The following is a 15,437-nucleotide window of genomic DNA, read 5'->3' on the forward strand; positions in this document are numbered from 1 at the left end:
CAGAAATAGCCTGCCGTACTGCATTCTAACCACTGTGCTACCATGGCTCATTCTCACTGAGATAAGAAATTCTTTGGAATCACTGAGAACTGGGTATAGCTTGACTGAAAGACTCAGCGGTAGCATTTTCATTTGGAACATACAGGTAGTCCTCGACTTACGGCTGTAATGGAGCCTGCCGAGGGGTGAAATGCTCCCGGTTCGGACCGGATCTCCCGATCTGGTAGCAATGGCGGTGGGTGGTTCGGAGAACCGGTAGCAAAAATCCCTGCCCCCCTCCCCCATGCCCAGCTGAGCCGCGCAATCATCAGAGTTTTTTTTTTTAACTTTTAAAAGCATTTTTTCTTCGGCCGAAAAAATGCTTTTAAAAGTAAAAAAAAAAGCCTCTGATGATCGTGTGGCTCAGGTGGGATCACCAGAGCCTTTTAAAAGCATTTTTTCTACAACCTCTTCAGCTGCAGAGTTTGTAGAAAAAGTGCTTATAAAAGGCTCCTGTGATGATCCCAGCTGAGTTGCCTGATCGTCAGAGGCTTTTCTTCTTTAAAGGCAAAAAAAAATGCTTTTAAAAGAAAAGAAAAGCCTCTGACAATCAGGCAACTCAGCTGGGATTGTAAGAGGAGCCTTTTAAAAGCAGTTTTTTACAACCTCTTCAGCCGAAGAGGTTGTAGAAAAAATGCTTTTTAAAGTAAAAATAAAAAGTTGGCCACGCCCATCCAGTCACATTACTCCCCAAGCCATGCCCACAGAACTGGTAGTAACAAATTTTACATTTCACCACTGAGCTTGCCCATTATGATCGTAAATTGTGACAGTCCTAAAGCAGGTCATCCTGTATCTGACCCAGTTTTTTATAACCTTTTTAAAGGCATTTGTTAATAAGCAAATGGTCATTGTGGGGTCACATGATCACCATTTGCAACTTCCTAGCACAGGGGTCTGCAAACTTGGCTCTTTTAAGACTTGTGGACTTCAACTCACAGAGTTCCTCAGCCAGCTTTGCCTGAAATGCAACTAAGTGCCTACAGGGGCAGAGGAACTTTGAAACTGGAGAATAAGTACCTTTTGGGGTTGGGGGGGTCAATCATAACTTAAAATTGTCACTAAGTGACCGGTCACAAATTGAGGGCTGCTTGTACAGTACTTCCTACAAAACTCACGCCATCTTTCCAAAACCAAAAAGTTCAGAAAGCTCTAACTGCCCAAGGAGCTGCTGATCCAGTTCTAAAGAGGAATTACCGAGTCTGTCATCTGCACCTCCATAACGGTCTGGTTTGGTTTTGCAACCCAACAAGACAGACACAGACTTCAGGGGATAATTAGAACTGCAGAAAAAACAATGGCTACCAACCTGCCTTCCCTTGAGGACCTGTATACTGCACGAGTCAAAAAGAGGGCTGTGAAAATATTTACAGACCCCTCACATCTTGGACATAAACTGTTTCAACTCCTACCCTCAAAACGATGCTATAGAGCACTGCACACCAGAACAACTAGACACAAGAACAGGTTTTTCCCGAACGCCATCACTCTGCTAAACAAATAATTCCCTCAACACTGTCAAACTATTCACTAAATCTGCACTACTATTAATCCTCTCATTGTTCCCATGACCCATCTCCTCCCACTTATGACTGTATGACTGTAACTTTGTTGCTTGTATCCTTACAATTTATTTGATATTGTTTCCTGATTACTTATTTGTACCCTATGACTATCATTGTGTTGTACCTTATGATTCTTGATGAACATATCTTTTCTTTTATATACACTGACAGCACACGCACTAAGACAAATTCCTTGTGTGTCCAATCATGCTTGGCCAATAAAAAATTATATTCTATTCTATTCTAAAAATTCTATTCTAAAAATTTTAGAACACAAAAGTTCTCAAAGTTGCGCCTATGAAACCCAGCCAATTTTCATATTCCTCACCATGTCCTAAAGAGTTGTGTACGAATTCAAATTTCAAGCATGCCCAAACATGCTCTAGTACGAAACACACCTCAGAGAGGCATGTTCCTAAATAAATACAGAGAACTTTTATTTCTGATGGTTTAGCTAGAGCCGCCTGGGCAACCTGAAGCACCTGGTACCTGGAAGCGCCCTTTGCCCACTTCCCAGGACCCCTCACCCTTTCAAAGAACAGCCCCCACCCTTTTTGAATTCAGAATTCTTCTCTCTGTTCCTTTCCCAGCAGCTGCTGCTTAGAAGATATATGTGATCGTCAGAAAGTGAAAAACAGGAGGTCAGAATTAAGCAAAAGTGAAAATAAGATAAGGTTCCCCATTTGTGTTTAGCTCCAATTCTTCCTACTGCTAGTTTCAGCTAACATGCAATCTGCGCTATATTATTAGCCTAGTAGTCTATCTCCAACAGAGACTGACCAAGAGTCTCATATCAATGGCAGCTCTCTGCCCCTTCCCCCTGTTCCTTCTCCCCTTGTACTACATTGCCTACGTACCACAGACACATTCAAGGATCCCATCCTCCTGATATCATTGAAATGGCAAAACCCAGGCTGTGTAGTACAATAGTCAGTTCCGGTAACTATGCTGGGTCCGGTGGATGCTTTGATATCGACAAGAGCCTTCGCCCAGGCCGATGTGCTCACCAACCACAGGAAAGTAATGATGACTGTTAAGATGAAGTCCTGGAGAAGGAGGAAAAAAATAAGAGGCTTCAGAAAAAAAAAGGATCAAGTAGATCAATTCTACCATTTCAAGGACTAACATTTACCATGTCATAACTCTGGGATCTATCAAAAACTGATTGACCAAAGAACTTTCTGAATGTAAAATTTGAGCGGGTGGGCATGCTAGCAAACATCTATCACGGGCCCTGCTTTGTTGATCAGGATGTACTTTTGATCTACAGAAAAAATGTCACTCACCACAGTTCCTGGAATCCAGCAGCAAGAGAAAAGAGGAAGAAAGATTTACTGTTATGGTTAGATATTTCTCTGAAGGATGCAGGATCTGTTCTTGTTGTTTGTTTTGTTTTGTTTTTTTGTTTTTTTACATTTATATCCTGCCCTTCTCCGAAGACTCAGGGCGGCTTACAGTGTGTAAGGCAATAGTCTCATTCTATTTGTATATTTACAAAGTCAACTTATTGCCCCCCCAACAATCTGGGTCCTCATTTTACCTACCTTATAAAGGATGGAAGGCTGAGTCAACCTTGGACCTGGTGGGACTAGAACCTGCAGTAATTGCAGGCAGCTGTGTTTTAATAACAGGCTTCTTACAGCCTGAGCCACACCGCGGCCCTTAGCATCTTCTTAGCATCAGAGCTAACTGTTCCATTGCATCCAGCTGCCTAGGCATGGGCTGGGATGCTACACACTCACAAAAGGCATAGAGCAAGGTTTAGGTTTGGTTTAGGTTTATTTAATTTCTATACCGCCCTTCTCCCGAAGGACTCAGGGCGGTTTACAGCCAGGATAAAACAACGAAATACAAAAATTAAAAAGCAAATTTAAAAACAAATATTCGAATTTGGCTAGAAAGTATAAAATCCCAAATAAAAACCCCATTTAAAAACCCATCAGGCCAGTCCTGCACGATGGAATAAAAAGGGACAGGGATGAAAGAAAAGCTACGTTTAAAAAAAATTCACCAAGAGTGAGTACCGTATATACTCGAATATAAGCCGATCCGAGTATAAGCCGAGGTCCCCAATTTTACTCCAAAAACTGGGGTAAACTGGGGACTCGAGTATAAGCCGAGGGTGGGAAATGAGGCACCTACCGGTTGAAACCCTCCTCCTCAGCTGAGAAGGCTGGCGGCTCCCCGCCCGCCTCTCACTGCACCGGCAGGGCTTCAGTCCGTAAAATGTGAAAAAGAAAAAAACTCGAGTATAAGCCGATATACTCGAGTATAAGCCGAGGGCTTAAAAAAAACTGGAGTATAAGCCGTATAGATCCGAGTATAAGCCGAGGGGACGTTTTTCAGCACAAAAAATGTGCTGAAAAACTCGGCTTATACTCGAGTATATACGGTAAGTGAATCTTAGGGTTTTAAAAGAAGTCTTTTGTTGGGGAATTGCCAGTTATGGTGGAAGGTGGAGTAAAGCAAGGCCCTAGGCTTGGAGTCCTTGCACAGCAATAAATAGCGTAAGTTTGACTTCCTCTAAGAGCCATGATGGTGGGTTCCTACTGGTTTGTGCGAACCGGTAGTGGCAGCGGGAGTCTCCGCCCACCCGCCCGGACGTCATCACGGTCAGTCAGACGATAGCGAACTGGTAGCGAAGGTGTTGTGTCTTGTCCGCTCTCACCGCAGCCGGGGCCTTCTTATCTGCTCCCGAACACGGAGGAATGTATGCCTCCCGGCCCCAGTCCTGGCTCCATGCCCAGACAAGCCGCAGAGGAGGGGGCACCTCCCGGTCCCAGCCCTGGCTCCATGCCCAAGCAGGCTGCAGAGGAGGGAGCATCCCTCGGCCCCAGCCCTGGCTCCATGCCCAGGCAAACGGAGCAGCTAGACCCCTCCCCCTCCTCCACAGCATGTGAGCCTGAGGAAAGTTTACTTCCAACAACAGCTGATTGGAGTGACCCTCGCATCAGAAGATTGGATAGGCGGAGGCAACAGAAGGAAGGGAGGGGCAGGCCTTAATGAGTGCTGAGTTATGGAGCCACACCCCATGGCCTATATAAAGGATCTGCTTTCTGGCAGTCTCTGAGTCAGGCAAAGTCGAACTTATCTTGCTGAAGTCACTTACTGGTCTCCTGCCTGCTCTGAGGACTTTGCTAGGACTTTGGGCAGAGCTGCAGAGGCAAGCCTGATTCGGATTTCCCTGACCCGGCCGTCAGCGGAGGAGTGGGACACGACAGAAGGTGAGTGGAACCCACCACTGAGCCTTACCAGCTCATTCCCAGTGAAAGGCAAGCAGTCTGGTGAGATTCTTGTAACATAGGCAATAGGCAATAAAGTTGCTGACTTTAGCTATTTGCAAGCGGCTGTGGTTACTTGCACCTGACCCGCTTCTTGCTTTTATTCAAAATAACTGTGTTCCCTATCGCATTTATCTTCTAATAGAGGGAAATAACCATCTGACTGAGATGGTGTAGGGTTTCCTGCCTGGGCAGGGGGTTGGACTAGAAGGCCTCCAAGGTCCCTTCCAACTCTGTTGTTATATTACATATTATATATTCGTGCTGGAGAAGTACCATTAGAATAAGGCTTTTGAAGTGTACTTTTAAAAAGAAGGTTTTAAAAAAGAGGCATGCGATTCAGTGGGGGTGGGGGGGGTAAACGAATGATGAAAGCAAGTTATGATAAATCCTTGGATATTTTTTTTTTAATTTGCATTTATATCCCGCCCTTCTCCGAAGACTCAGGGCGGCTTACACTATGTTAAGCAATAGTCTTCATCCATTTGTATATTATATACAAAGTCAACTTTATTGCCCCCCAACAATCTGGGTCCTCATTTTACCTACCTTATAAAGGATGGAAGGCTGAGTCAACCTTGGGCCTGGTGGGGCTTGAACCTGAAGTAATTGCAAGCAGCTGCTGTTAATAACAGACTGTCTTACCAGTCTGAGCCACAGATTGCTCAAGATTAATAAAGCAGCCTCTATTAAATAATCATATGTTCGCTTTAATTACCCCCACCTTTCCAGCAACAAAGGGCAGAAGCCTTGTTCGCTTTTAAAAGCTGGCTGACAAAAAGAGACTATTCCCGCCTTATGCATGAGAGCCAGCTGGGTGACTTTGAGCCAGTCCCTCTGTCTCAGCCCAATCAACCTCATAGGATTCTTGTGGGGGAAAATAGGAGGAAGAGGGAGTATTACATATGCCTTGATTGTTTATAAATATATCAAACTTGGGATATAAATTAAAAATAAATCAATAAAAATAAAACTGTTACCTAGTTTGCATAATGAAACGTCTGCAAGGAAACTCAGAGAGCACCAAGGACCCTGGCCCTCGTGTCAACCCTGAGAATACAAATATTCTCCTTTATTAGTAAAAACAAAACTACACTCTCTATAAATCAACCTTAGGGATAGATGGCACTCATGGTTGTTTTCCATCCCTGAAATATACATAGCAGAGCCCCAGTGGCGCAGTGGTTAGAATGCAGTACTGCAGGCTACTTTTGCGGACTGCAATTTGGCAGTTCGAATCTCACCAGGCTCAAGGTTGACTCAGCCTTCCATCCTTCCGAGGCGGGTGAAATGAGGAGCCAAATTGTTGGGGGCAATAGGCTGACTCTGTAAACCGCTTAGAGAGGGCTGTTAAGCACTGTGAAGTGGTATGTAAGTCTAAGGGCTATTGCTATGGTGGCGCAGTGGTTAGAGTGCAGTACTGCAGGCTACCTCTACTGACTGATAGCTGACTGCAATTTGGCAGTTCAAATCTCACCAGGCTCAAGGTTGACTCAGCCTTCCATCCTTCCGAGGTGGGTTAAATGAGGACCCAAATTGTTGGGGACAATAGGCTGACTCGGTAAACCGCTTAGAGAGGGCTCTAAAGCACCATGAAGCGGTACGTAAGTCTAAGTGCTATTGCTATTTTCCTTCCTTCCTTCCTTCCTTCCTTCCCTCCCTCCCTCCCTCTCAGTGGTTAGAATGCAGTATTCCAGGCTAACTTTGCCAACTGCCAGCAGTTTGACCTTGACCAGCTCAAGGTTGACTCAGCCTTCCATCCTTCCGAGGTCAGTAAAATGAGGACCCAGATTGTTGGGGACAATAGGCTGACTCTGTAAACCTCTTAGAGTGGGTTTTTAAAGCAGTGTAAAGCAGTATATAAAGCTAAGTGCTATTGCTATACTTTCAGCCAGTGCTATAAATAACAGAAAAACAACATAAAAAGCCAAATCATGTTGACTTACAACCAATGGGAGTTTTCCAGCACCTCGATACAGGTGCATGTAACCGAGGTACAGGATTAAGGCTGTGATGCAGTACAGGAACACGAGAACTGAAAAAGTGACGAAAAACTCCGCCGAGGAGGAGAAATCTCCCACCAAGTAGCTGGGCAAGGGCCAAGTATTGTTGCATTTTATTCCTGGCTCCAGAGGTCCAAAGGAAATTTTGTTCAACCTGGTGACAAGAAGAAAAAGCTGACACTTACATGCCTTTGACGTGTGCCTGCGTCTGCGTGTCATGTTGCAAACATTGCAATTTATTTCAAACATTTTTTAAGATTAAGTTATTAAGTACTAGAATAGAATAGAATAGAATAGAATAGAATAGAATAGAATAGAATAGAATAGAATAGAATAGAATAGAATTTTTTATTGGCCAAGTGTGATTGGACACACAAGGAATTTGTCTTGATGCATATTAAGTATTACAAAATACAAAAGTAAATAAAAGAACAATAAGGAGGGAAGGCAAAGGGGGAAGAGAAGTGAGGAAAGGTATTTTTATTTATTTATTTATTTATTTAATCATATTTATATACCGCCCTATCTCCCAAGGTAGGGAAAAGAAAAGAAAAAGAAGCATTGACTTCTGACTCTTTTGCATTAAAATAAGGCATTAGCATCAAATCAAAGTTTTTTGTTTTTCCATAATAACATGAACAAGCTGTTTCTATAAAGATCTATCAATCTAATCTATAAAAACCCAAAGTCAAAAAGTACATTCTTTTCCACACCAATCATGAAATTCAGAAGCGGTTTCCATGTGGAAACAAAAATACTTATGTTCTTTTCTTTAATCACAGTGGTCATTTTGGCCATTTCCACTCCACCCACTTCTGCAACCATCGTCCATGGTAGCTATCGAAGTGTCCTTCCATTTTTGCGCATACAATGAGTCTTGCTGCTGTCAACATGTATAAATTCCAAATTTTTTCTCCAGTTCTTTTTCCATTAGGCCCCAAAAGGAAAAGTTCTGGTTGCAACTTACATACCGGTACTTACCTCAGAGGTACAAAAGTGAGTACGCAAGAGCAGGATTTGCAAAGTGATGGGCATGTCATAATTTCAACATAATTTTGATTTGCTGGGAATGTCCACCTTTTCTATCAGAACATGTACCCACGAAGAGGGAAGCTTCTTCGTTTCCAGCAATTTTTTTGCTGATCCAAGTTTCTTTAAGTGTTTTCAGATCAGGTGTGCTTTTATGCAGAAGATTTTATATTTAAATCTGAGAATACTTTATATTTAAATCTGAGAATACTTGGGCAGGACACAGGTTACAGGTTACAGGTTACAATGGCAATGGGGACCAAGACTGCCGTCACTAAGAAATTATGTCAGCAAGCACATCATACGAACGCATCACTTAGCCATGACAATCCTGGTTGCCATCTTAATCCCAAGAAATGCAGCTCATTAAACAGGACAGGGTGGAAGTCCCAGGTAAGGAGCACACGCCTGCCGTTGGGGAGGGGGTGCTACTGGGGTGGGTGGGAGGCTTGCACAGGCCACATGCAAGCTGGGGGAGGCCAGGGAGAAGGATGGTACTAAAATACTGCTTGAGCACAGTGATGCCAGGCAGTGGTGAAAAGTAAAAAGAAAAATCTCTGATGATTGCACGGCTCAGTTGGTGGGGGGGCATTAGGGATTTTTGCTACCGGTTCTCCGAACTACCCGCCACCATCGCTACCGGATCGAGGGATCTGGTCCGAACTGGGAGCATTTTACCCCTTATGCCAGGGGAATAGATGGCATCATTTATTTATTTATTTATTTATTTATTTATTTATTTATTTATTTAATTAATTAATTAAACTTTTATACCGCCCTTCTCCCGAAGGACTCAGGGCGGTGTACAGCCTGCATTAAAACAATTTATATACACACTAAAATAACAATTAAAAAACTTATTCCAAAAAGGCCGAAATTAAAACCGTCCAATTGACCATATAAAATACCCAATAAAATACAATTAAAATTTAAGATTTAAGAATTTAAAAAATTTAGCATTTAAAAAATCAGGCCAGTCCCGCTTGGATAAATAAATAAGTTTTCAGTTCCCGGCGAAAGGTCCGAAGGTCAGGCAATTGGCGTAAACTGGGGGGAAGTTCGTTCCAGAAAGTAGGTGCTCCCACAGAGAAGGCCCTTCCCCTGGGGGCCGCCAGCCGACACTGACGGGCCTGGGGGCCATGAAGAGTGCTGGGAGCCCAGGGGAATGGATGGCATAACACTACACAAATACAGAGAATTTGGGGGGGTCTTATCAAAGTGGCTTGTGACCTGCTGGCTTCCCCACTGACTTTGCTTATGGGAAGATGGCAGGGAAGGTACTAAAGGCAATCATGTGATTGTAATGTACCACAACCGTTGTTTAAGTGCCCAAATCATGGAGATGGTGTAATGGCCAGAACTTTGAAGACCAGTTGTTAAGTCCCTCTCGTTCCCGCAGTGTCACAACTTTGAGTGGTCGCTGAACAAGTAGTGAGGACTCCCTGCATAGTACTAGTACTCAGCCACTTGGGAACAAAAAGATCGGAAGCAATGTTTTCCCCAATACCAAATGCTTTCCACAGAAACCAGCCACGAGGAAAAAGCTTGCTAAAAAGTGTTTGAAAATGGATGATAAAAGTTACACTTCCTTTTTTTTTAAAAAGGTTTTTATTTTTTAACAAACACACACAAACCAACATGCATTTTTTCTGAACAGAGTATTGGCCAAGTTCCAAATTCATACAGCTTTTAGTTATCTTCCAACACACTTTATATGTTTCACTTTTTGCCATCATATTCTTTCTCTCTATTTCCTTTTCTTTATTTCTATTATATAACTAGTCTTACCCTTCGCCCTAAACTCTAATCATTAATCAGTTTTTTCTCCCCTTCTTTCCCTTCTCTCATTACTTCCTCCAAATTAAATCCTTTTGTTTCAAATCAGTCATTTTTCTAATATTTGACCCGAAGTTACACTTGCATTCTTTTTTTTGGGGGGGGGGGGAGCTGTGCAACTGAGTTTGAGAATTATTTCCAAATATTCAGCTGCCACAGGATATTGTAACCATGTGTGTCCTGATTACTGCAACCTCTCCAACAAAAATATTTATTCGCTCATTTATTTGATTCAGATCCTGTCTTTCCACCAGGAACTCCAGATGGCTTAACCAACCTCCAATTTTTTCCCCCAACAGCAACCATACAAGGCAGATTGCTGGAAAGGGCAGGACTGGCCCAATGCCTCTAACTCGATGCTATTACCCAATAGTAGTCAACCTGATCCCTACTGCCCACTAGTGGGCGTTCCATATTTCACGGTGGGCGGTAGGGGTTTTATCCGATACTGAAGCACTTTCCTTTTTTTTTTCAATTTAATTGACTTTTTAAAAAATTTTCATAGCATTATTTAAAAACATTTTCATTAGGTTTTCATAAAATTCCCCGTGACAATTTAAATTTCTGAAAATATACTAGTTGTATCACCCGCGCATCAGTTTAGTTCACGTTACGTAAGTGAAACTAAATGGCGCTGTGCGACCGCAAACAAAAGAGCCTCGTCCCAGAATAGCTCGCGCATCTCCCCCTACACCACCCATCTGTAACAGACAAGCAGAGCTGGTAGCTGGCGCCCCCCCCAAACCCAATCCACGATGTGCGAGAGGCATGCGCAGACGACGATACATGGCACATTACTGTGGAACCGGTAGGCGGTTAAAAAATGTTACTCCTAACAGAGATACAAAAGTGGGCAGGAGGTATAAAAAGGTTGACTACCCCTGCTATTACCTTTACACTGTCATCTTCCACAATAATGTTTTCTTGATCGCAGGCAGATACACCAAAGAACAACCAGGTGGATTTTAAAAAGTTTAAATGTTCTCACCTGAAAGGATAGAAGAAATCCTTGCTCCATGTGATATTGTGGCCACTTTTGCAGGTGAGCAATATAGATGTTTTCCCACTGTATCCGCCACAAGTAGCGAAGGCAAAAATGGAGAATATCTATGAGAAATTGAGGGGGGGAGGGAAGTGACAGGTTAATCATGTTTTCCGGAGACAGAGGCAAACTTCAGGTCTTTGAAAAGTTTGGTTAGAGACCCATCCCTTGAATCACACTTCAGCAGAGATCTCTTAAGAACTTCAAGAGAGCAGGGAGTGGATTCATACCTTGCATAGTTTGGCAAACTGATGAGGTTTGCACATGGTTAAGATATAAGTTCCAATGGCTGGATTCACCCCATAATTTATGCCTCTTCCCCCCCCCAAAAAAAATATACAGTGGTACTTCGGTACTTATTGTTATTGGTTCTGGGAAGCATGGCGAGTACCCAAAACGATGAACACCAAACGATTTTTTCTCGTAAGGAATAATGTAATGAGTCACAAGGAAGCTGACATCGACAAGTTGTAGCTTGTGTGTTGAGTACCAAACAAACAATGAGTATTGAGAAATTTTTTTGGGGTCAAAATGCATTAAGTACTAAATTTGATGTGTTTCAAAGCAGTGGAGTACCAAGGTGCCACTGTATTAAAATTTGAGGCAAAATATTAATGTTTGCAGCATGACAAGGAAGAAAATAATGCTCAAATTGCGGAAGATGTTATCAAAGCCCTTAGCAAACCCAATGCAATTTTAATTTTATTTATGTTATCTATACCCCATCTGTAAGATTTTTATAAACAACTCAATGCGGTAAATATATTCCTCCTCCTATTTTTCCCATAACGACTACCGTGTGAAGTGAGTTTGGTTTGTAAGACGCAGAGCATGGAGTTCCTATCACTGATAAAAGAGACTTGTCTTTTAGTCCAATTTATCTCCTAGGTCCGTGATGGCGAACCTATGGCGTGACCTCTCTGCAGGCACACGAGCCGTCGGCCAGCTCAGCTACATCCTGCATGCGTGCGCGCCTCCCACCAGCTAGCTGATTTTGGGGTCTCTGCCTCGCATGCGTGGTGGCATGTGGGAGACACATGTGCATGTGCGGGGGGCGGGACCCACATGTGCATGCGTGGAGAGGGAGGGAGGGGGGTCACCGCATCTCCCCCATGGCCTGTTTTGGGCCTAGCAGGCGTTCCCTGCAGACTCTTGGGCCCAAAGAGGCTGCAGGGAGGCCTGCTAGGCTGAAAATGGGGTGGGGTGGGTCACGCGAGCATGTGTGGGAGGTCGTGGGGAGGGGGGGTCACACACGCATTGCATTATGGGTGCGGGCACCTATGCGTGCTGTCGCATGCGCATACTTTCGGCACACAACGACAAAAAAGTTAACCATCACGGTTCTAGGTCATGCATCAGATGCGTCACAAGCTAGCCACGCCCATGCCCATTTTAGTGAAGGGGAAAAAAAAGGCCCGATGTGTCACATGATGCCGCCATGACACCGTGAGTTTGACACCCCTGTCCTAGGTTTTCCAGTGCTCTTAAAGACACAGTCAAAACTACATGCCAGTTAAGGCAGGCCAATCTACTCAGATTGACTGCAAACGATGTCACCTCTTCCACTATAAAGAGTAACACCCAGAAAACAGTCTCCCGTTGACTAAGGCTGTGCAAATCCAAAGAGGTCTTTGAAACACTTTTCAAAGATCATTTGACGGCCGTCTCCAGGAGAGCTTTTCACCAGGTTCGCCTGGTGCGCCAGTTGCGCCCCTTTCTAGACCGGGATGCCCTATGCACGGTCACTCACGCCCTCGTGACGTCTCGCCTGGATTACTGCAATGCTCTCTACATGGGGCTCCCCTTGAAGGGCATCCGGAGACTGCAGTTAGTTCAGAATGCGGCTGCGCGGGTTATAGAGGGAGCCCCTCGTGGCTCCCGTATGACACCTATCCTGCGCAGACTGCACTGGCTACCTGTGGCCTTCCGGGTGCGCTTCAAGGTTTTGGTAACCACCTTTAAAGCGCTCCATGGCATAGGGCCGGGTTACTTACGGGACCGCCTACTGCTACCGAATACCTCTCACCGACCCGTGCGCTCTCACAGAGAGGGACTCCTCAGGGTGCCGTCAGCTAGGCAGTGTCGTCTGGCGACGCCCAGGGGAAGGGCCTTCTCTGTGGGGGCTCCCACCCTCTGGAACGAACTCCCCCCAGGACTCCGTCAACTTCCGGACCTCCGAACCTTCTGTCGCGAGCTTAAAACACATTTATTCATCTGCGCAGGACTGGACTAGATTTTAAATTTATAGTGGTTTTAATTGGTTTTAATATTTATACTATTTTTAATAATTTGGCTTTTAGAATAAGTTTTTTAATGGTTATTTTAATTTGTACATATATGTTTTTACTTGCCTGTGAACCGCCCTGAGTCCTTCGGGAGATAGGGCGGTATACAAATACGAATAAATAAATAAATAAATAAATAAAGCACCTCTCTTCAAATGGCTAAAGCAGCCATGTTTTCTTCCGGTGAGCTTGGGAGACGACATGGCTGCTTTAAATGACCAAAAAGGCTTCATTGCACTTTTCCTTGGTTCCCCATGTAGTACCTTTCCCCTAAGGGTGAAATCTAAAAATTTTCCCTGCCGAGTCTGTGGGCGTGGCTTAATTGGTGGGTGTGGCTTGGTGGTCAGATGACTGGGTGGGCGTGGCCAATAACAATAAATAATAAAAATAATAAACAAAGTATACAAAACAATAAGAGGTACCAAAAACCAACTTTCACACTTTACACACACACACAACAACACAACACAACTCACACACAATGTAAAAGCAGCTGCACCTCACCCAATCTGGCTTCCAGCCCATTTCTGTTCAATTCTTTCAGAGTCATTGTGAGCTTTTTGACCAAAAAATTTCTTTTTTCTAATCAGGAAACATACCAGTCTACCAGGCTTGCTGTAATCAAGCAGAGCCATACTGGTCCACTTGCCTTTTTTGGGAGTGCACCGGTCTACTTTCTTTAAAAATAGAGGCACCGGTTTACTAATTGCCTTTTTTTGGGAGTGCACCGGTCTACTTTCTTTAAAAATAGAGGCACCGGTTTACTAATTGCCTTTTTTTGGGAGCGCACCGTCTACCTTCTTTAAAAATAGAGGCACCGGTTTACTAATTGCCTTTTTTTGGGAGCGCACCATCTACCTTCTTTAAAAATAGAGGCACCGGTTTACTAATTGCCTTTTTTTGGGAGCGTACCGTCTACCTTCTTTAAAAATAGAGGCACCGGTCTACTAGCCACCTACAGTGCAGATCAGCTGTAGTGCGGCCCTTTGAAGCGCCGCGGCAGTCATTTAAGGCCGTTTGCAGCTATATCACCCCCAAGAGCTTCAGGGACAGAGAAGAGGAACAGCGAGGTGTGGGTGGTGGGGGGGGAGGGGCATGGATTTTTGCTACCGGTTCTCCAAACTACCTGCCCCGATTGCTACTGGATTGCGCAATACAGTCCGAACTCGTTTTCATTTTAAATTTGTGAGATTAGATCCAGAAGTTCCTGAAACTCACATTTCATTCCTATAAAGAAAAGCCAAGGTTGCGATTTCAACATCTTAGCCTGCCCCTTCCCTAAGTAACGATCATACTTAAAGCCAGGAACCTGTTGTGCAACATTTTACAACTGGCTTCAGCTATTGCTTAGCACAAAAATCTTCCCTCCCCCCCCAAAAGGTTGTAATTTGGAATTAAAACTGTGAAGGGAAACCAAAGAACAATGGAAAGTTGAATGAGTCAACCCAGGAACGGCTCATGGTCTTGTATCTCCACTCGAGATGTGCTACGGATTAAAGGGAGAAGGTAAGAGAAGAATTTTCCCTGTTTGTGTTGATATCATCGTACTATTACAAACTTCCTCTCTCCACCACAGGCTTGCACAATTATTACCCAATGTGAATAGAAGCGCTGAAATCGAACACAACCAACCACACCTTGGGCTGCAAAACTCGTGGAAAAGCAAAAGGTCCATTTGGATGATCACACGTCAGACTAGCAAACCTAGAAATTTCCACGTAGGGAGGTCTAAGGACCCACCCACGTTTTCTGTGAATAGCCCTGAAATTAGAATAGAGTAGAATATTTATTTATTTATTTATTTATTTATTTATTTATTTTTCGTATTTTTATACCGCCCTCTCTCCCTAGGGACTCAGGGCAGTTCACAGCCAAATAAAAATATACATATAAATACAAAATAAAACATCATTTAAAAAACTTATTAGAAATGGCCAAATAATTAAAAATAACAATATATATAATAAAACCCATTGTTGTGTCTTGCCCGCCCTCAGAGCAGCCGGGGCCTTCTTACCTGCTCCCCAACACTGAGGAATGTATGCCTTCCGGCCCAAGTCCTGGCTCCATGCCCACACAAACTGCAGAAGAAGGAGCATCTCCCTCCCCCAGCCCTGACTCCATGCCCAGGCAAACGGAGCAGCTAGACCCCTCCCCCTCATCCACAGCAGGTGAGCCTGAGGAGGGTTTACTCCCAAGAACAGCTGATTGGAGTGACCCTCGCATCAGAAGATTGGAGAGGCGGAGGCAACAGAGGGAAGGGAGGGGCAGGCCTTAATGAGTGCTGAGTCATGGAGCCACACCCCATGGCCTATATAAAGGAGCTACTTTCTGGCAGTCTCTGAGTCAGGCAAAAG

General features: G+C 44.0%; 1 protein-coding gene across 1 annotated transcript in view; it reads right to left on the bottom strand.

Moving 5' to 3' along the window:
- LOC131204282 (synaptophysin-like protein 1) overlaps nt 1-15,437 on the bottom strand; it is a 44,720-nt gene that overhangs the window by 11,587 nt on the left and 17,696 nt on the right. The window contains exons 2-4 of the mRNA XM_058195386.1: nt 10,742-10,860; nt 6,832-7,042; nt 2,462-2,650 (exon numbers count right to left, since the gene is read on the bottom strand). Coding sequence (XP_058051369.1) covers nt 2,462-2,650; nt 6,832-7,042; nt 10,742-10,860 — 519 coding nt within the window. The remainder of the gene's footprint in view (nt 1-2,461; nt 2,651-6,831; nt 7,043-10,741; nt 10,861-15,437) is intronic.

The sequence above is a fragment of the Ahaetulla prasina genome, chromosome 10 (assembly GCF_028640845.1).
Source record: "Ahaetulla prasina isolate Xishuangbanna chromosome 10, ASM2864084v1, whole genome shotgun sequence".
Lineage (NCBI taxonomy): Eukaryota > Metazoa > Chordata > Lepidosauria > Squamata > Colubridae > Ahaetulla > Ahaetulla prasina.